General features: G+C 41.2%; 2 protein-coding genes across 2 annotated transcripts; one reads left to right on the forward strand and one right to left on the reverse strand.

The window, feature by feature from the left end:
- Positions 1–962: 962 nt before the first annotated feature.
- cnih2 (cornichon family AMPA receptor auxiliary protein 2) lies at positions 963–4957 on the reverse strand. Its single transcript, XM_030792953.1, has 6 exons — positions 4877–4957; positions 2949–3017; positions 2686–2733; positions 1996–2108; positions 1289–1432; positions 963–990 (listed from the first exon to the last, which is right to left on the reverse strand). Exons 1-6 carry the CDS (start codon positions 4955–4957, stop codon positions 963–965), a joined length of 483 nt encoding a protein of 160 aa, XP_030648813.1.
- A 4120-nt stretch (positions 4958–9077) lies between these two features.
- wdr74 (WD repeat domain 74) lies at positions 9078–12982 on the forward strand. Its single transcript, XM_030792943.1, has 10 exons — positions 9078–9180; positions 9345–9451; positions 9668–9792; positions 10110–10173; positions 10629–10772; positions 11169–11270; positions 11624–11780; positions 12168–12310; positions 12461–12514; positions 12666–12982. Exons 1-10 carry the CDS (start codon positions 9120–9122, stop codon positions 12855–12857), a joined length of 1149 nt encoding a protein of 382 aa, XP_030648803.1. The 5' UTR covers positions 9078–9119; the 3' UTR covers positions 12858–12982.
- The last annotated feature ends 7534 nt before the right edge of the window (positions 12983–20516 follow it).

The raw sequence follows: 20516 nt of genomic DNA on the forward strand, positions 1-20516 counted from the left end.
GATCATAAGAGTTCATGATGCTAAACAAAGGTATTGAGAAGCCCCCTTATTACAACAATTCCACTGTGCCATAAATCAAACAGTTTTTACCGGCCTTCCCTTTTCATGTCATTGGTTGATTTGCTTGGAATTTTTTTTTGTTGTGTAAACAGACAGTCTTGACCTAAGTATAAATATTCTGTTTGTGCAGGAGTAATACGGTAAGGACACAAGTAGTACTACTCAGGATTAAAGTACAGCAAATGAGTCATATAATGAGTTGATTAAATATGACTAACTATTCTTATCATCAAAGTGTCTTCAAAATAATCTACCACAACAACTGAAATAGCAACTAAAATTCATACAATACTTATACTAAATAAGTATTGTCTCCATCACGAAAACGTCGTAATTTTCTACAGGTGATGTGAATTTTCCAGGAAAATGGGACATTGTCACAGGGATCTGCAGTGTCTAAATTAGAATTCGTCAAACACTGAATTATCTCAATGCGCACTTGTGTCTCATCGCAATCGTTAGGAGCCAAGAGTTGCTCTGAGCAGCAGGAATGTTCAGTAGCCCTTTAAAAATGAAACGGTATTACAAAACATTTATGCTGCCTGAGTCGCTCTCTCTCTCTCTCTCTCTCTCTCTCTCTCTCTCTCTCTCATTCTTTCCTTTCACTCTTTCGGATCTCTTCTCCCTCTCCTTCCCGTCTCCTCCCCTCTCTCTTTGAATGGCAGTGGCTGTGCTATCTTTGAGAACGCCTTTTTTTTTTTTTTCTTTTTTGAAACTTTTTCAGATTCTCTGAGCTGTTCATCCTGACCCAGGGTACTTGAGAAAGAGATGAACGCGTGATCTGTGATGAAGAGATGGGCCGATGAAGGAGGAAAGTGAGGATCGGCGTCACCCCCTTTTTCTCCGTTTGCTCTCTCTGTCTCTTCCTCTTTAACTCAGCTCTCTGTTCTTCATGGCAGTAATTAGAAGCTCACCAGAGCGTACACCATACTGGCAAAAAAAAAAAACAACAAACAAAAAGACAAAAAGAGGAATAAATGATTTCTTTTTTTCATTTTTAAAGAGAGATAAGGGATGATTGTTTTTCATTAACTTTTAATTAACGTTTTGATAAGACTTCAGTTTATTTGAAATTCACACGAGGCTCCATAACAAAATGCCTAATGCTACAGTAATAAGATCTTTAAAATGATTCAACACAAAGTAATGTGTAATTTTTTGCAAATGTAAATTGCAGAACCACTGCTCATCCCTGGTGGAGCGCCGTCACAAACTGGGAGTCACTCACCTGTACAGGTAGTAGAAGAAAGAGAGCAGGTAGAAGCCCAGTTTACACCACGACTCTTTTTGGCAGTAATTTAAAATGTCCGCATTCATCACGCTAACAGGATCATACATGACTTCTGAGCCATCAGCTGGGCGGTGAAAAAATCTACCAGAGAGAGAGGATGGAGATTTAAACGTCTGTACTGCAAATACAATATATATATATTGCATAAACTTCTAAGCATACACCCCAGTTACTTTCCCACTGGATAAATTCATATAGCCTCATTTGAGGGTCAAGGGGAGAATGCTATGAATGTACAGACAGCCGGTGGGAAAATTGTTTTGTTAAGTTGTTTGTTTGTTTGTTTGTTTTAAGTAATATCAAACACGTGTTTGAAATAAATATTATTAATGTGGTTTCCCTTGGCTTGTGATATTGTTTGTATAAAGTCTTGTGTGATAAGTCTTGTCCTAGAAAAGTCTTTTCACATAACTGAATTGTCAGTTTACGCTCCTTTTTTTTATGGAAGTCCGTTTGCAGAGATGAGAATAATCAAAATCAGATTGAAATAAGGGACGGAGAGAGCTTCCCTCGGAGACTGGGTTGAATGAGCATCATTAATACTCATTATGACATCGTAAACAGAAATGAACACGCTCTCGGAGACTGAATTCAATAAGCATCATTCTACCTATTATGACATCATAAAACAAAAATGTACACACCTCCAGAGATGGTAGAAGAGCAAGGGAATATTCAGGCCAAGCGTGACCCACTCTCCCGCACACATGAACATCAGGCAGAAGAGCCCGTGGATAGAATATTCCGGCACGACCAGCTGAGAGTGGAACATTCACAGGGTGATTGCCTAGCGTGGTAGCTCACATTATCAGTTCCACCACAGTTTATAACTGTCTCACTGTCTGACACCTCAGCTAAAGCTAACACATGGCCAGAATGCCTTGGGGACAGATGACTGTTAAAGGGAGATAGGGCATAGATGTTTAGTGTGGGTTAAGATAAAGAATGAGAAAAACGGTAGGTTATGATAACATTTAGGCTCGGAGTATGTCTTCACGCAGGTGAGCTTCGAGTCCTTAAATCAATAACTTGCAAAACACATGCTTTCACAGCACACCCATAGATTCAGTTGCTTCTGATAAAAGCATAATTTTTGCTCTAATCGTTCTCTTCATCTCCTTGTCCGTGCGTTGGAGTGACAGGTAGAGAAATAGAAAGCGAGACATCATGCGTCATGCAACAGACAGGATAAGGGGACCCGAATCACCTCTCCACAGTCCTCTTCAAAAATACTGCAGTATTCTTCATTTTCCCCTATGCTTCCCTCTCTCCATCGCATGCTTATCTTCCCTATTTGAAATATAGATTACAGGTATGAGTGTCCTTATACTCACCCTTCGCAGTAAATTGCAGATTCTTTCAATATTCAGTATTCTCTCTCTCTGAGGAAGAAAAAGAGAGATTGTGTCAGTGACCCACAGTGTATTGAATTTTCTCCTTGAAAAATTGAATTCCAGACAAATGGGATGAAAAATGTGTTCAGAAGCACAGTGATCGTCGAGGCTGTGTGGTTGTGTATGGCTGTGGTGTGTGGTTGTGAGGCAAAATCAGTGTGTATCAGTGGGTATGACCGCGAGTGACCGGGGAAGAGGCTTACTGCTCTGGTGGGGTTGCTCTGGTCAATGGGGTTCTTGAAATCTGTGCGGAGTTCATCGAATGCAATGATCTGAGGAAAGAAGACAAATGGGATTATGTACGTTATTAAATCAACCGTCGTTTTCATTGGATTATCTATGGAGACACAGCCACGGTGACGTTCATTTGTGTAAGCCTTACTGGAAAATCAGATCGCTGATGTATTGTTTCTGTCGCAGCACTGACAAATATAAAATAATGACGGATTCCAGGGGTCATGTTTTGTCATTTCCATCACCTTTCCATTTAGTCCAGCTGCCAAATTCTTTTTTCCCTACATCTAACCTGCCTGTCTGTCCCTTTCTCCATCTTTCCATCTCTCCGTTTCCCTCCCCCTTTTCTCTCCTGCTCTCTCCTCACCTATGCCTTGATTTCTTTTGCTGCTCGTCTTCCTTTCCCATCACCCCCCCCCATCCTTCTCCATTTCCCTCTCTCTCTCTTCCTCCTACCTATACAGATCCATATCATACCCTTTCCCCCCTTTCACTTTCTGCTTCGCTGTAAACAGATACAGTTTCCATGGTGACTGGATGAGCCCCTAAGTGGGCGCCATGGTTACTATAGAAGTGAACGGGCAATCTCATTGGTCGAGAGCTGCGCAGAGATGCAGGGGGAGAAGTGGAAGAGCGGATGGATGGAGGGGGCTGGGGACAGGGTGTTGGAACGAAATTATAGTTTGATAAGCATTCTCAATAACATGGTTTAGCATGGAAATGCAGTCATACACTGGCTCTCTCCCTCTCCTTCTCTCCTTCTCTCTCTCTCTCTCTCTCTACCATACACATGCAGACAGTCTCACCTAATGACATCTAATGAGTCATCTTTAGAATATCTCCCACTTTTACTCATTAGTCACCGTTCAGTCATCACATGCCAGCATGTATTAGTGATCCTGTAAAGCCACGCATTGTGTAAGGATTCCGTTTCTATGCAGGGGCCAACATGAAGAGTGGGGTTTGAGACAATTCCACGGAGAGGCATGTCTGCTGTTGTTTTTGTATGCATGTGCTGCTCCAGACGTGTAGAATGCAGATGATGCTGTGGTCTCCAGTGACGCCTGTGTAAATTCCATTCATAATTCTAGAGACAGTGGGCTGGTAAGATGAAAAAAAAAAAAAAAAAAAAAAGGACCTGTGATGGAGTTCCAGTTACGCCTGTACACATCTGCTCTCTCATTCTCTCTTTCTCGCTTTTTCCCTTTCTATCTCTCCTTTTATTCTTCTCCTTCTCCTACTTACTCTATCTCCTCCACTCCATTGTCCTGCCTTCTTATATTGTAGTGGTCATGTTGTACTGATGTATTCATCAGCAGTTGAAAATGTGTGTTCTGATACAAAAAAAAAAATTTCAAATTTCGCACTCATCACGAGTAAGATGAAGTGTTTTGTAAGAGACTGAGTAGACAGCTTGTGGCAGACACAGTCGCTGACACATAGCAGTCTTTGTACACTTTTGCCCACGCACGCAAGTCCTCGTTCTGATACAGAAGATTCCAGCACACAATTTTGATTCTTATTCTTAGTCTCAGGTAAATGGTTGACCTGTACAGCTCTGACACACACTCACTGTCTCTCTTTCTCTATCTCTCTCTCTCTCTCTCTCTCTCTCTCTCTCCCCCCCCTCACATGCACACACACATACACACTCACAAAAGTTTGAACTCAATATCCCTAGAGTATGCACTAAGTACAATGCGTAAAAAGGACAAAAATTCACTATGACTATGATTGTGATACATACTACATTCACTGACTATGATTGTGATATATACTACATCGTGTGCGCGTGTGTGTGCATGTGTGCGTGTGTGTGTGTGTGAGTGTGTGTGTGTGTGTGTGTGTGTGTGAATGCGTTAGGTAAAGACTGGACACTGATTAGTGTTAAACTCACCTGCCAAATGACGAAGAAAATGAGTGCGGCACACAAGACGAGCGTGAGCATGTAGCAGAAGGCCGCAAAGGTGAACGCCATGGCTGTGCCAGCCAGCCTGACTGTGGGTGAGGGTCGAGAGAGAGAGATGGGGAATTTTCCCCTGCTCTCTCTCTCTCTCTCTCTCTCTCTGTCGCACCCTCTGATTCTGTTTCTATGAATCTCTCTCTTTCTCCCCTCTAGGCTTTTCTTTCAGGATGTTTTCTTTCAGGAGGTTCTTGACTCCTTTTCTTTCGTTCTTTCTTTCTTTCTTTCTTTCTTTTACTCTACTTCCACGCTTTCCCTCACTGTCTCCCGGTCCTTTTTTTTCCTCAACGCCTTTTCTCGTTGTCCAGGGTGAGGAATGCTCCTGCGAGGTTACGTGAGTCGTCCAGAGCTTATGTTCTCGCCCGTCTCCTCTTTTTGTCCGTCTGCCCTCCTCTTCGTCAGGGTTTTCTCCTTTTACCACATGTTCGCAGCTGGCTCTCAGTCTCCAGCGTCTCAGTGTCGTTCAGGGCACAGAACTTGGCGGTCCAATTCTTCAGACGACACCGCTGGTCCACCCCGTATCTTTTCCTCCGTTCAATCTGACTGGCGGGTTTAATGAATGAATTTATTGATTATATATATATTTTTTTTTTTCCTTTGTAGACTTGAGGATGGTCTCCCCTTCCCTCCCCCCTCTCTAAAACTGCCTCTGCTCACACTCCTCTCCCACTGTGTCGTACCTCACAGGCACACTGACCACTGTAAGGAGCACTTCCTCTATATATGTTCTGAAACACAAAATGATGACAATTTTGTCATTTTACAATAACGTAGGGCTTTTGACTGTCAGCTGTTTGATAGGCTCTCGATGATTATATTATGGCTTTTTTATTTTTCTCTTTTAATCAATAACACAGTGCCGATAACATTTAAAATAATAATGATCAGTAGACAAGGCCAGTGGTAATATACTGTAATATGTTGCAGTAATATGAAATATAGATCTTTACAAGCAATAAACACCACTGGAAATGACAAGAACCACATACATACATAACTGTTTGCCTGAACTATTACTGTAAACCAAACTCTAATAGGATTACCATCACACAGTGTCGTGGCAAACAGACATATTGATGGTTAAGGAAAGAAATACAGCCTAGTAAATACCAGGGCATAATGTGAAACAAATATATAAAACACTCTGCCACAGAATGATCGAAATGACCACGGCAAATGATTGACGGACAGAGAGTCATGACAGATACGTTGATGTTAATATGAATTTGGACGTGGTACCTGTTTATTGCTGTGGAGTAATCTGTCTCTGCCGGTCCAAGTCCTTTCTCCCCTCATTTTGATATCAAAAATTTGGGTCGACACCATGTCACAAATATCTGCTCTGCCTTACTGAGTCTGTCTCGCTTCCGTCACATCTCTTCATTGGATTGGCATTCGCACAGTTGCCCGGCACGAGAAATAAACGAAACCGAAGAAACCAAAAATGTTCAAGCGATGTTTGTTGTTTGCCTCCTTTCTCCCGTCTTTTTTCAGCAGAGTGGTGGTGGTGGGGAGGGGGTTGTTTTGTTGTTGGGTTTGTCTTCTTTTTTTTTTTTTTTTTTTTTTTTTTTGGAGAGAATCCCGTACAGCCTTCAGAAGTCTCTTAATCAATTCCTTTTTCTCTTCCCTGCTGCTCTCCTGCTTCTCTTTCCTCCAGCTCCCTCTTATACTTGTGCTCTCTCTCTCTCTCTCTCTCTCTCTCTCTCTCTCTCTCTCTCTCTCTCGCTGTCTCTCTCTCTCTCTCTGTCTCTCTCTCTCTTTCCCTCTCCCCCCTTTCTCTCTAAAAAAGGATGGAAAGCATTCAAAGATAAACCAAAAGGGAGATCTTCTCCATCGCTTTGTTCTCTTTCCCTCGCTATCTTGATTCTGTGTATGTCTGATAAAGCACAGTGTTGTTGCTGTTGTTTTTTTTTTATTTCCTTTTCAATGTGATGGACAAATACTGTACATTCAACAGCCTCTCTCCATCTGGACACCCCTTTCTTATTTGCCCTGCTTTCCGCCGTATTCCCTTGTTCCCCCGAGAGGTGTGAGGGGGGGTGGGGTGGTGGTGGTGGTGGTGGGTGGGGGGGGGGGGGGGTGGGGGAAAGGGAAGCTCCGAATCTTTTTTTTTTTTTTCTCTCTCTCTCTCTCTCTCTCTCTCTCTCTCGAGCTCTCTTGTTTGTCTGTATCTCCCCCTTCCCTATGTTTACCCTGATCGCTCTCTTTCTTCCCCTGTCCGTTTCCCTCCTGACTAAAGTGCTAAACTGTCACTGAAGGACGGATGGAATAAGGTTCATTGCTATCCTTCTCTATTTCTCCCAGTCTTCTTGACAGCCTGTCTGTGTTTGCTGTGATGGAGGGTGCTCGAGGTTTCTTTTTCGCTCACCCTATCATTTCCCCTCATCCCCTCCCCTCCCCTCTCTCTCTCTCCCTCCCTCTCTCTCTCTCTCTCTCTCTCTGCTCTCTACTGCTCCCTAAAAATCGCTCTCTCTCTCTCTTTCACGCTCTCCCTCACCCTCTTTTGCTTCTGCTGTCTGCTCTCATTCAATTTCTTCTACATCTTGTCTGTCCCAGTAGCGTTTTATGGGTCCTACGAGGATGCCACAAAACTTTTTTCCTCCTGCTGTGCTCTGCTTAACAGTATCCTGCTGACTTTGGTGTGATCTGAATTGTTTTCGCTCTCAACCCTAATTTATGAGACAACAAACCTCAATTTCTTATTCTGTTTAAGTTAATCCCCACTGGTTTTGCAAGTTCTTTCCGCCCCTCTAAATCACCTTTTTTTTTTCTTTATTCCCCCTCCTTTTGCTTTCTTTCCTCCTCTGTCTGCCTCTCTGTCTCTCTCCTTGGCTCTCCTTGCTACTCTCTAATTAGTACAGTACTAAAACACTAACAGCAGTGGGGAACACAATACAATGCATATAATACATATATATTATTATATGTGTGTGTGTGTGTGTGTGGGGGGGGGGGGGGGGGGGGGTATATACATATATATACAGAGAGAGAGAGAGAGAGACAGGTAGATAGATATATTATGTGATTCGTGACACCTGGATGTGTTATGCATACTCGTTGTAGGCTTAAGTGATTTTTTTAAAAGTTGAGGTTAAATTTATTTCATTCCTATTCTGCGTGTAGCATCGCTCGGTCCCATTATCCACTCAATTACGAATAAAGGTATTTGCGTGTGACCTATACCCTGTGTGTATCGGTTGATTTCGTAGACCTTACGTAAAAAGTCCTTGTGACTGAATTTCGTGGAATATTACAATGCCGTGGAATATTACAATGCCAGTGCACTGCCAGATTTTTGAACACTTGTGGTCTTATGGTTTCTGTGCATCCACATCTGCTGGTTTACGCTGATGTATTTAGAGAAACTCAAGAGTGCCATCCAGTGGATTCTCATCTACTCCTGTTACAATGTACTTCCCCTCGCACTTTAAACGTGTCTTGTTATGCCTGAGATACAACTGAATTTGAGATTTTGTTACACGGAGTACGTAAAAACAGATGTCAGACCCATATTAATTCAATAATGGTGAGTTTTCTGTGCCGCTGTTTATATTCCATTTTACATGCGTCACTCGGTACAGGACCGTGTATAAGATGTAGATTCATGTTTGTCCAGTACAACTGATTCTTCTACACATAAATAGTTCCACCAAAATCACTCACGAATGCCCCTCATTTTCACACCCCTTTCATATCGTCCTCCAAACTGTTAATGTTATTTACAGAAGCGTCTACGACTGTAAATACGGTTACAGGAAAAGTTTTATTTTATTTTATCTTATTTTATTTTATTCGGTTTACCTGTGTGCAGATGAAAGAGTTGGCTGAAATTGGGGAGCTGACAAAGCTGATGAGGTTATTGAAAAGTTGTGTTAAACTAAGGAATGCATATTTTCCAATTGTCCCTTTGAGTGGACAGGAAAAGAACCTTGAAATAATTTATATAATAAGCAGTCAATATGGAGGTTTTCGATATTGCCATGACTATTCTGATAATCTGCTATGAAATTTACGTACAAGGGTTTTCCGAGGTTAGCTGCTTGCGCTCTAGGAACGACAATTCTTTGCTAAGCTTTCGTACACGGAAGACATTACTTGTGCACCAAAACGTGTACAGCTGTTTTATGCATAGACTGCAAGCCACTCTAACAGTACTTAGATTTATGGTGCAGTTAGAATGGCAGCGAAAAGTCAAATATGTTCAGTGTGGGTCGGGTCGGAAACGGGGATATTGAAAGGTAAGGTGTAGGTAATTTCTGTCTTGAAACTGTTTGTAAACTTTCTTCATGTAGCTACCTAGCCACTTAAGCTAACACGTGATTTTTCAGCCGGTTGATGTCGTCCATTACTTAAAAGTTGATAGCTGTCGTGTACTAGTAATTCACTGAAGTGCTATTCTCAGGAGTGAGTCTGACCAAAAAACAAGCTTTCAACTTCTGCGAGATGAGTTGCCTTAGTCGGGACCAGGAGGTGTGTGCAATGGCATGGGCCGATCCTCACGAGTCAGAGGTAAGGGGAACGAAAGTACTGCAGAAGGACCATTACAATGTACTTTAATATACTCTGAAATCCTGGAAATAAGCTCAAATGCTTCTACGTCTACACACAGTGCCTCGATCGAAGGTACTCGAAGCAAAAGTAACTGAGACATTTAAATACTCTCTCTTTCTCCCCCTCTCTCTCTCTCTCTCTCTCTCTCTCTCTCTCTGTGCGTCTGTGTGTTAGGTATTAGTTGGCTGTGTGAATGGCACAGTGAAGACTTTTAGCACAGAGAAGGGGATCTTCACAGAGAACAGACAGTGTGGTGATGTCACACAGGGAAGATTCACAGGGCTCGCCGTCACAGACAGGTACACAGCCCTGTAGTAAAGGAGCTACAGACTCTGTGTGTTTGTATCTTTACACTGGCATACAGTCATTATAGTGTGTGTCATTTCCAAAATGTAATTCTGCCCGCTTCATTTACGCCCCTCTTTTCTTCCCCTCTCCTCTCGCACACACATTCCTACTCACTCTCTTTCCTTTTCAGTCCTCATCTTTTCTGTTGTTGCATTGCCTTTTGGGGGGGGGGGGTTGTCTGTTTTTACCTAGATGCTACTGTCTTTGATCTTGTCTGTTAAATACTCACTCCATCCCAGATTGTTTAATGTGATGTATTTTAATCCAGTTCTCTCATCACGTGTGTGGAGTCTGGGCTCCTGAAGGTCTGGAAGGAGGGCAGCACAGAGACAGTAAGTCTATTCCAGGCACATCCCAAGCTCACTAATTGAATGGATATTATGACTGTATGTGGCATAGATCTCAAATTTACTAGCTGCAAGTATGTTTTGCGCAGACTCTCAAAGTGTGAGAAAGTCTGGAGGGCATGCAACACTAATTATTGCCCCATGAGAAACGATAATAAAACGATTAGTGGAACAAACAAAAAACCCCGAATGTACAAGCAGGGATTTGGGGAAGTTCACTAAGACACTAACTTTATTTATGACATTGTTGCACATGCTTTGAAGTGCATAGTTTCTTTGTTTATGCTTTGGTATTTGAGCCTTTTATGTTGCATTTATCTGTTGTTTATCCATTATTCTGTTGGCTGCTGTGACTGAAGGTTCACTCGGTACAGTATCTATATTCCAGTGCCAATAACACTACAGTAATACAGTATCGATACTCCAAACCTCAAACCCAGGTTGAGATCAATGCTGGCGCTGCCGTGTGTCGAATGAGACAAAATCCAGCCCATCGCCATCGAGTAGCCACTGGGGGCAAAGAGAACCCGCTCAAAGTTTGGGACCTGGAGAGACCAGACACTCCTATATTCACCGCTAAAAATGTGAGTTCAGTGAAACGTGTTTGGGCTGTTCATTGCAGAATCATAATTCATATTTTAGAGAGCCCCCTCATATGGCATTACTATATCATATTTACATAGCATTGCTACATTATTAGTATTTTGTATAGTGAAACAGTATCTGTTGACTTAAGAAAATTGGAATGCTTTTACATGCTGTATGCAGAGGTCTGCTGTATAAAATTATCATTAGATTGATTTGGCTTTAAGGTATGTCGTTTATTGTTTCTCCAGCTGTGGCTACTGTTGCCTGAGACATACATTTTTGCAAACAAAGTTGTCCATCATAAGCTGGGGATCTGTCTTTGAGGGAGGACTGGCACTTCTGGGCAGTCTAGTGACAGTCTGTGATAGACTTACTGTCTCCTTTCTCCTCAGGTGCGAAATGATTGGCTGGACCTGCGTGTGCCTGTGTGGGTGAGAGACATGGCCTTCATCCCAGACTCTGACAAGATAGTCACATGCACCGGACACCATCAGGTCTGACTTCTAATACGTGATAATTGCTTGCACTTGCTGTTGATCAATGAATGAAGTTACATTTTAAAAAGCACCCAAAATTGACCTTCGTCAAATCTATTTGACCTTTTAACCGTGAACACTTGTCTGTGTTTTAGCTGTAATAGAAAAAAAAGCTATAAAACCATGCACAGTCCTTGGAGAAGTTCTTGTCACAGTCTTCGCGGACTAATTTAAGCCTGTTCTCTACGCTCATTTGTGAACCGCTTTGGGCAGATGCGTCTGCCGGAGGTCTAAAAGCGTAATTGCTTTGTGTGTGACGACAGAACAGTTGTGTTGCGAGGCCGTTAAAACTGTTGCTTGCTCTGCGTCAGATCCGCGTGTACGACCCGTCCACCCCTCAGAGACGACCGGTTCTGGAGGTTCAGTTTGGAGAGTACCCCCTCACAGCGCTCTCTCTGCCTGCCAGCCAGGGCTCTGTGGTTGTGGGCAATACGCACGGGCAGCTGGCCGTCTTAGATTTGCGGAAAGGTGAGGTGTGGGAGGAAACGGGCTGCTTTGTCTCCGCTGAAAAAAAAATGCGTTTTGGTTGTCCTTCGTCAGTCGAATGTTGTTGTTTTTTTTCCTCTTTCTCACACTGTTTGAGCATTCTCTTATTCCCCTTTGAGGATTACGTCCGATAGGAATTCTTTCGTGGAATGAGCTGAAAATGCCCCTGAATACGAAGCAGATTTGCTTGCAGCCTTGTTGTGCCTGTCTGTTAGAGTCTGTGTGTGCGTGTGTGTGTGTGTATGTGTGTGTGGAGCTTGTATCCCACTATGCAGTAGAATAGACTACAGAGTGTCTTTGTTGTCTGACCCCCCCTCCTCCTCTCCTCTCCTCTCCTCTTCTCTCCTCTCCTCTGTGCGTTTGCTGCAGGCCTGGTGCGTGGGTGTCTGAAGGGGCTGGCAGGGGGGGTGCGGGGGCTGCAGTGTCACCCCTCTCTCCCCCTGGTGGCTTCCTGCGGTTTGGATCGTTTTCTGAGAATACACAGCCTGGAAGATCGCTCTTTACAACACAAGGTACACACGCACATCTACATTTCATTGTCAGGAGTGCCTCCTACGCAGACTTGTTTTTGTAAATTATATGTTTTGACAGTGTGTTTTTTTTGTTGTTGTTGTTGTTGCTGTTGTTGTTAAGAGGTGTTCTTTTCCCTTTCACCTTTGCAGGTGTACCTGAAGTCACGACTCAACTGCGTGCTGCTTTCTAGCAGAGGTTTGGAGGTATGGGACTGTAAAGTGCATGATTGTGTAACGGAATTAGGCCGTGTTTGTGCAGATGTTTACTAAAACCATCGAAACGCACCCGAAATAGCAGCCTTTAACGACGAGCACCGTTTAAACCCTTTCACCACCCTCTTTTTCTGTCCGGCAGCAGAGTGATGGGGACGTTAACGGAGAGGTGGAGGAGGTGAAGGTGGAGGAGGCGGACGAGGGCGATGAGGTGTGGGACACCATGGAGACAGTAACAGAGAAAAGGAGAAAACGAAACGCAGGAGAAGAGGAAGAAGACGGAAAAGTCACAGAGAAACACGCCAAGAAAAAAAAAGCGGCGAAAAATCTGTGAATGTTGCTCGAATAAAAGACTGCGGTGTGTTTTGTAGATAAAGTTGCTGTCTCGTTACTTAAAGTGAAATGTTGTCTTCAGTCCGTTTGTCACGTGGACTAAACCGGTTCACGGTGCACGACCTTTCTGCCTACTCGTCATTCTCTTTTTTTTTTTGTTTGTTTAAAATGTAGATTCTTATGCTGCAACTAAATTGTCAAAAAGAAAAAAAAATTACAGCGATAGCTCTTATTGGTCGCTTAATCTAGATAGTCCTACATCTGAGCCAGACTGGCGGTGTTTCCCACCAAACGACTGTGGCTTTCATGTGGAGATGTGCGTAGGAAAGATCCTTCCGTGGCTCTAAAGCGTCCTGAAGCTTTTTTGATCTGTCACGCTTTTCAGACGGCTGGAACGCTTGAAAAAACGTGCCAGACAAAATGGTGTTTCCACGTTGGCGACTCAGACGGCATGATTAATACAGATTTAGATTCCCCCCAACCCCCCCCCCCCCACCTCTATCCTTTTTTTGTTCCACTGCCTACCTCTCTTCTGCCCCCTGCTGTACAGAGTGCCCACTGCTGAGAAGTCCATTAGGTTTTTGGAGTACGAAAAACGGCAGGAGGACATTTTGAATGGCGTTGAGGTAGAAATAGAAGAGCGTAGTGAATGAATTGGATTTCATAAACAGGCTTTCCTTACAGAGCAAGACAGAAACAAGAGGCAACCTTTTTATTTCAAGTTGAAAAAACAACAACAAAAAAGAAACAGCTTTTGAACGTGAAAGGAGAAAAGAATAAAAGGAAAGTTCATCTAACATATAGCCTTCCTGTTATTTGAACTATAGACACAGCAGAATTGTAATATGAAAAATGAAAAGGTTCCACTTAATGCCACTCTAAAAAACAAATACCCCGGTGTGGTTTCCTCATACTGTTATTTAAGTTAATGCAGTGGGGATAACGTGATTGTAGAAGTGAGGAATAGTTTTGAGCATCCAGTATGGCTTAATACAATAACAAATTACAATATAAAAAATGTCCCCCTACTGATGGATATGACAAAACTATAATGATGCAGTGCACAAGTCGTGTTCTGCTCAGTTCAGAAGCTTTACTTGTCTCGACCGTGTTCTGTAAAAGCGATAGAGCTCCTACACTTTGTTTCGTAGAGCAAGTCCTCGTATGAGTCATTCTGTAAATACATAATAATGTTTATATGGACCTCTGCACGGTTTTATTGTGAAATGTGTCATGAAAATAAATCTGATATTATTTTACACTAAAGGTATCCACAACAGTATTTTATTGCATGATAAGTGGTATGCGGTATGACTGTGTGTGTGTGTGTGTGTATTTATGTGTGCGCACATAGTTTCACTCTTAACGATTAGACTTCGCACACCAGCATACACCTTTCCCTCCCTCCCCCTCATCTGATAAGATAACAAGTCTCTGATTGAAGCACAGGCTTTTCCTCACTGTAACAGAGAACAGAGAGGCCTCGTAATTGGAATTCACAGCATATTCTCTATTCTTTATGTGTTCCGCTTGTCCTTTAAACCCAAGTGGAAAAGACATATTACAAGCTCGGCTCATTTCAGAATTTATTGAACACAAAGTAATGTCTTTGCAGCTCGTGTAATTTTGGTTTTTTTTTTCATTTTGCTCCGCCGCATTCACACATCTCAACATTACAAAACAGAAGTAAAGAAATATCGTTAGCTGTGATTCTGTGGTTGAAGGTACTCGAATACATTTTGCAATATTTTTTGAAGGTGTTACAGAATGTACTGGTTAAAATGTGGCTTAGACCAGAGTATTGATGGATGGGCCTGCCCCAAAGGTAAATGAAAAGGTAAAACGTGAAGGGGCAAAGGGCAGAAAAAAAAGTCCCCTTGTCTGCTCCGAACCCGGAGACCTCAGAAGGTGGAAGTTAGTAATTTAACGATAAAGACCGTTGACTACCAGTTGTGAAAAGCATTTAAATGATATGCAGTACATGACAGTTTTAATTTTAGAGATGAATTACCTTCTTGCTAGGTTGACTTTTTTTATTTTTATTTTTTCACTAGCTACTTTAACTCACGCAAAATACATCTGAACATAAACCATAATAATCCACCTGTCGAGTTCAACTCCATGAGCATTTTTGTCATTCTTTATCTAACCACAGCAGTTATTTTTGGCATGATCCAGAACCCTAACGAAACTGAAACCTTAAAGAAAGCCTATCGTGTTAACTCTTCAATCCAGTCATCACAGTCTAGCATTACAACTTTTCATTTCTTTTAAAAAGTATAACAAAAAAATCATTAATGTTATCCTCACATTCTGCTCACTTGACTTTTAATTTCTCAGAACAGATCACAACACTGTACCCTTTAACCCTCTTATGACAATAATTAACCTCCTCTTCAAAAGGCATTTTTATTATACTATTATAAACTCTTTTTCTCTTCTTCACTCAGTGTGTAGAGTCCAGAGTCTCATTTTCTTCCAGATCATGTACTTTGCCTATGTGTATTCTCATCTTTGCTTATTCCTGTAATTGAGAGTAGTAGCTGATAGCGTGTGTGTGTGTGTGTGTGTGTATGCGTATGTGTGCGCGGCTGGTGTTGTGCTAATAGTATTGTGTGCATGCTTCAGTAGACAGAGAAGGGTAGGAGTTGTATGCTTTCTTTTCATAAGACTAGTTCTAAAGGAGTGCTCTTTGCAACTACATGCATCAAACTTCTAAACTCACACCAGCGAACAACAATCATTTTAAGCTATGCAATAGCTCCCTCCAGTGTTGTTGTTTATAAACCAGTTCCAATAGAGTAACCAGCTGCTTTTCAAGCAGAGATTTTGATGAATTTCACTGCATGTGCTTTATGAAAAACTGCACTGGGCTGACAATCTTAATCTATCACAATACTGTGTCTCATGCATGGAGTTCAAGGACATGACATGATTTAAGTGTAAGCTGAGTTCTTATCACACTTTATGATTGGGTGTATTTGATTGGCTGTATTTCAACAGAATCAGAAATGATACTTTGTACCTTATTGTGATCTGCAATCTATTTTATATTTGGGGCAAATAAATCGAATTGCTTTCAATGCTGAAGGCATCTATTGCTTATGCCATGGACCATATCTCTTATCCATGACATTTTGGCTGACTAATGTGCCAGTGTGCCAGCAAATCTGGATTCAAAGGATTTAGTGTTGAAAAACATCACTGATGCAAATGACAGCAGACTGCTGGGAAACTCAATTTGCACATTTGCACATGTACCAAAGACGCAAGTGGCCCAAAAGTCATTATTCAGCCAAATTAAAAAAAAAAAAAAAATGACATGCATCAACTCACATTTTATTCAAGATTATTCAGTCTTCTAATCCCAGAGTCTATCTATGATTCATTTATGTCCTGTAATGTAACAGAACATGAGATGTAATAGAATATAATGTAATACAGCGACAGCAATGGCTTGAAATATCTTTGGTTTCGTGTAGCAGTCAATGGAGTCCAGGATGTTAGGTTGAGGGGCAGGGCATCGGATCTGTTAAATATTGACAGGAAGTATAATAATTAACTTGCCTTCAACTACCGATCCCTCTTAAACTGGCCTCTCTGACTCTGACACTGCATTGCTGAGAGACGCACCCTGTCCCTCTCTGACTCTTGTTGAAATCCTCTTCATTCTTTGTTATATGTGATTTTTCTTGTACATTTTCTTCTTCTCTTTCTCTCTCACTCTGTTAACTTGTTCCCTCTGAAAACTGCTACCACTTGCCAAACCCAAGACTCCATGAGGGAACACCAGCGGAGGTGAGTATGGCACTTCGTATGAGTGAAGGTGTGGTATATGTCTGGGTGCTGGTCTGCGCTTTGTAACAAGTACTGAAGATTATATATATATAAATATATATAGAAATATATATTAAGAGTAGATTAGATGAGAGCAGGTACAAAACCAGCTTCATGTTGACTTACATGTATACACTTTGTGTGCTTTTGTGTCAGCCACTCACTTTGTGAGTGCAATTCATAGAGATACACAGTCATGGCCACAGGCCTACAAATGCATTGTCTGACCAAATCAAGGTGCTTCAATGCATTATAAGAGGATTACAGGCAAAATCCATATGCACATTTTAAAGGCCAAAGAACAGTAAAACAATAACCAGATCATTTTAGTGTTATTAGTGGTCAGTGAGTTTACTAGATCAAAAAGGGGAGAGAGAGAGAGAGAGAGAGAGAGAGAGAGAGAGAGAGAGAGAGAGAGAGAAAGTTATAGCTGATGTTGTAACAATCAGCAAACAAATATTAGAAAAATACATGACTGTGTGTGAGTCCAGGTTTTTCAAAGTATAGGTATTTAACAACAACAACAACAAAAAATTCTAAACCATTTTTGAACAGCTGAACATAACAAGTAGGTCATCATTGTTTGAATTCAAATAAACTGGAGTGTTTAATTGGCTAACTACATACAAACCAGTCAAAGGTTTTTTTTTTTGTGGGTTTAACTGTGTAAGCCTTGTCCAAACATGAGGCTGAGAGGTAATTGTATGTCTATAATGTGATATAAAGAACTGGATAGTTTTTTGGTGACCAAAAAAAAAAAAAATCATATGTACTTTGACCAGTTGCTATTTTGCTATTTTCAAACCTCAGCTGAAAATAGGACCTTTTTAACACGAAAATGAAAAAGAATGAAAAAAAAAGGTGTTAATGATCATTAATATTACGATTACAGTTCCAGTAACAAAGGGAGGCAAAGGCTAATGCGTCACCTCTTTTAATTACTTTATTGTTTTGTTTTTCCAAAGATAGCAAAGAACAGAGGTTTACAGCATGTCAAAGTCTAAACGATATAAAAGCAGAAAAACATGAAAGAGAGAGATTGAGATAGGGCACATTGGAAAGGATTGAAAATTATACATTAGCAAGGAGGAAGTGATAGCGCCCAAATGTAAGATGAAGGAAAGAGGGGGTTGAGTAGCGACTGACACACCTATTTTACTCAACATGTACACGTCCATATTGTGTGTTGCACCCTTGTGCTGACAGCCACCATAAAACAGCGTTATCAAGGCTAGTCCTAGCACTTCGGCCATTCTATTGGTGGATGATGCCATCTATGGCCCGTCATAAAAATGGGAAGGGAAAATAAAGGGTTAAAGTCATGTACTATCAGTGGTCTGCTCACGTGTACTTCATGACTGTTACTAAGTCCAAGTCCTGATTTAACCTTAATTTTTTTTTTTTTTTTTTTGGTTTGTTTTAGGCAGCCCAAGAAATGATCATACTCTAACCCTTAAAAAAAACAAAAACAAAAAAAAACACACACACACAGAGACAGAAAGAGAAGAATGCTGTGATAACCTGGTAAGTATGCACTGAAACATTTTTTTTATCTGTGTTTAACAGATTTTGTATACCAAGGTTGTCATGTGTTGAAATTTTTGTGTGATCTTGTCTCCTCTAAAAACAAGTTCTGGCATTCTACCTCTTCCAGTGAACAAACTTGGTGCTTGCTGGTTGTAACAGCAACTCCATGTGGAAGGTGTCAGTGTTCCAGTGGAGCTGCTGTTACCAGCAGAGAGTCACCCATTGCCTAGTCTTCATACTGCAGGTGTCATAAATCTTGAATTCCACCTTGTCCCATATCACAATGACACATGTCCAAGCAGAAGATAGATTGTATCTATAATTAAATACGATTTGCCTCATTTGAAACGTGTTATATATCTCAAAATCTTCTGGAAAGTCTGTGTTTTCATACACACACACATACACACAGTAACTATGCAAATGGGCCATAGGGTTATGACCTATGAATTGACAGCCAGTGTTTGGAATTTGACTGCCTGTCAGTTCTGTAGGCCACTGCCTTGTTTGCCCTACTAAACACACACAGATTTGGAAAGGAAAATACGGTTCGTGTTACAAATCTGAATGAACTACATACCAATGCAATAATGTTTGAAAGAAAAATGTTTTTGATGTAAAAAAAAACAAAAACAAAAAAAAAATTTGACTGTGTCAATATACGAAGGTACAACTTCAAGTACAGATGACGAAAGAGTGTGATGTTTACAATTTCTTTTTCTCTGTAAATAAAACCTCACCTGAAAAAACATGTGATATCTGTTTTCGGTGTTTTAATATGACTCACTCAGTGTGTCCCCTCCTTTTCTCTTTCGGCAAAGAGTTCTTGGATTTCCCCCTAGAATTTCACATAGTACTTATATCTGCGGCTTTAAAACATCAGTTTAAACAGCAAAGTCACTAGGGGCACGTAAACTCTGTTCTTGAATGTGAATTCACTCTGCTGACATGTCTTAAAGCAGGGCTTTTAGGTTCCCCCCAGGGAATGTGTGACTTCTGACATTCTGACATTTTTTTCAGACAGCCAAAAAAAAAAAAAAAAAAAACCCCATAAAAAAGCCCCTGTAGATCTCTTTGGATGCAACTGTCAGAAAAATAAATAAATATAACATTTGATTTTGATTACTTGCAGTTGTTTCAATGTTACAAGCAGAAGTAGAGCAAAAGATAAGAGCGATTGCCACACTCCACCACATGGGGGGGGTACACAATGACGACAAAGTAGCTCTGTGAGGTAATGTATATAAGTAACATGGAAAAAACCTACACCTCCCTTTGTCACCGATCTGAATCTCTCCAATCAAACCTCCCCCTCCCCTCACCTTACAGGAGAATAGACTCACAGGGAACTTCCCAATGTTCCACACTTTCCCTGTCCTTTCATTTTCACTTTTGCTTGATTCATTAACGAAATCACTGGTGTCCTTCGTCACCAGTAAAAAGCTGTTTGTTACACACAATGAAGACAGTGTTCATCATTGTTGGCTCTTGACATTCCCAACATATACTATACTGTCACATACTCCCACTTAACAGTGCATGGTATACTCAGAATTTCATTACATTTAATATAGTTGTTAGGTGTGTGTATGCGCGTGAGAGAGAGAGAGAGAGAGAGAGAGAGAGAGAGAGAGAGAGAGAGAGAGAGAGAGAGAGAGAGAGAGAGAGAGAGAGAGAGAGAGAGAGAGAGAGAGAGAGAGAGAGTGTTTGTGTGTTCCAGAGTGTGCATCATATATTGGACATTTAATATTTGTATCCAAAACCAACAGCTTTGTACTATTTTTAAGCAATATAGCTCTCCCTTTAAATAAAACATATATGAACACCTCACAAAATAGATCACAGAATATTGCCACATTGGCATTATCAGATGGCATCACCAAATACTGGCATTATCTTCATGGTACTTGTTGTGCTGAATATGAAGGGATTTCCAAAGAGAGATTTTGATGATTCAATGGTAAATACAGCCTGTAACTTACTGTAAACCATATGCAAAATAATCACGTGTCTTCTGCATATTTTTTGCAAACATCCTCAGTCCCTCATCGTGAGCAAATTATAATTAATGATTTAGTGGTGACGTGACTAAACCGCACAAAACTCTTAACATTTTGTTTTTAAGAAATCACATGATTTCCCACAAACTACAAAATATCTTTATTTACGCAGGGTACGTGTCACCACAGCAACTCAGAGAAATTGGCTACGTCGTGGGCGGAGACTTTTATTTTGAAATTGCATGTCCGAGTTGCATGGAATGCATTAAAAATTTGTTGGGAGCTGTCGGACTTAC

Source organism: Chanos chanos, chromosome 15 (assembly GCF_902362185.1).
Source record: "Chanos chanos chromosome 15, fChaCha1.1, whole genome shotgun sequence".
Classification (NCBI taxonomy): domain Eukaryota; kingdom Metazoa; phylum Chordata; class Actinopteri; order Gonorynchiformes; family Chanidae; genus Chanos; species Chanos chanos.

Coding starts and splice junctions, on each gene's coding strand:
- cnih2 (XM_030792953.1), bottom strand. CDS start 4,957: ATGGCGTTCACCTTTGCGGCCTTCTGCTACATGCTCACGCTCGTCTTG. Junction 2,734..2,948: donor AGAGCAACCCCACCAGAGCA/GTAAGCCTCTTC, acceptor TTTCTTCCTCAG/AGAGAGAGAATACTGAATAT. Junction 1,433..1,995: donor CTCTTCTACCATCTCTGGAG/GTGTGTACATTT, acceptor TCTCTCTGGTAG/ATTTTTTCACCGCCCAGCTG.
- wdr74 (XM_030792943.1), top strand. CDS start 9,120: ATGGCAGCGAAAAGTCAAATATGTTCAGTGTGGGTCGGGTCGGAAACG. Junction 9,181..9,344: donor GGAAACGGGGATATTGAAAG/GTAAGGTGTAGG, acceptor TGCTATTCTCAG/GAGTGAGTCTGACCAAAAAA. Junction 12,311..12,460: donor ATCGCTCTTTACAACACAAG/GTACACACGCAC, acceptor TCACCTTTGCAG/GTGTACCTGAAGTCACGACT.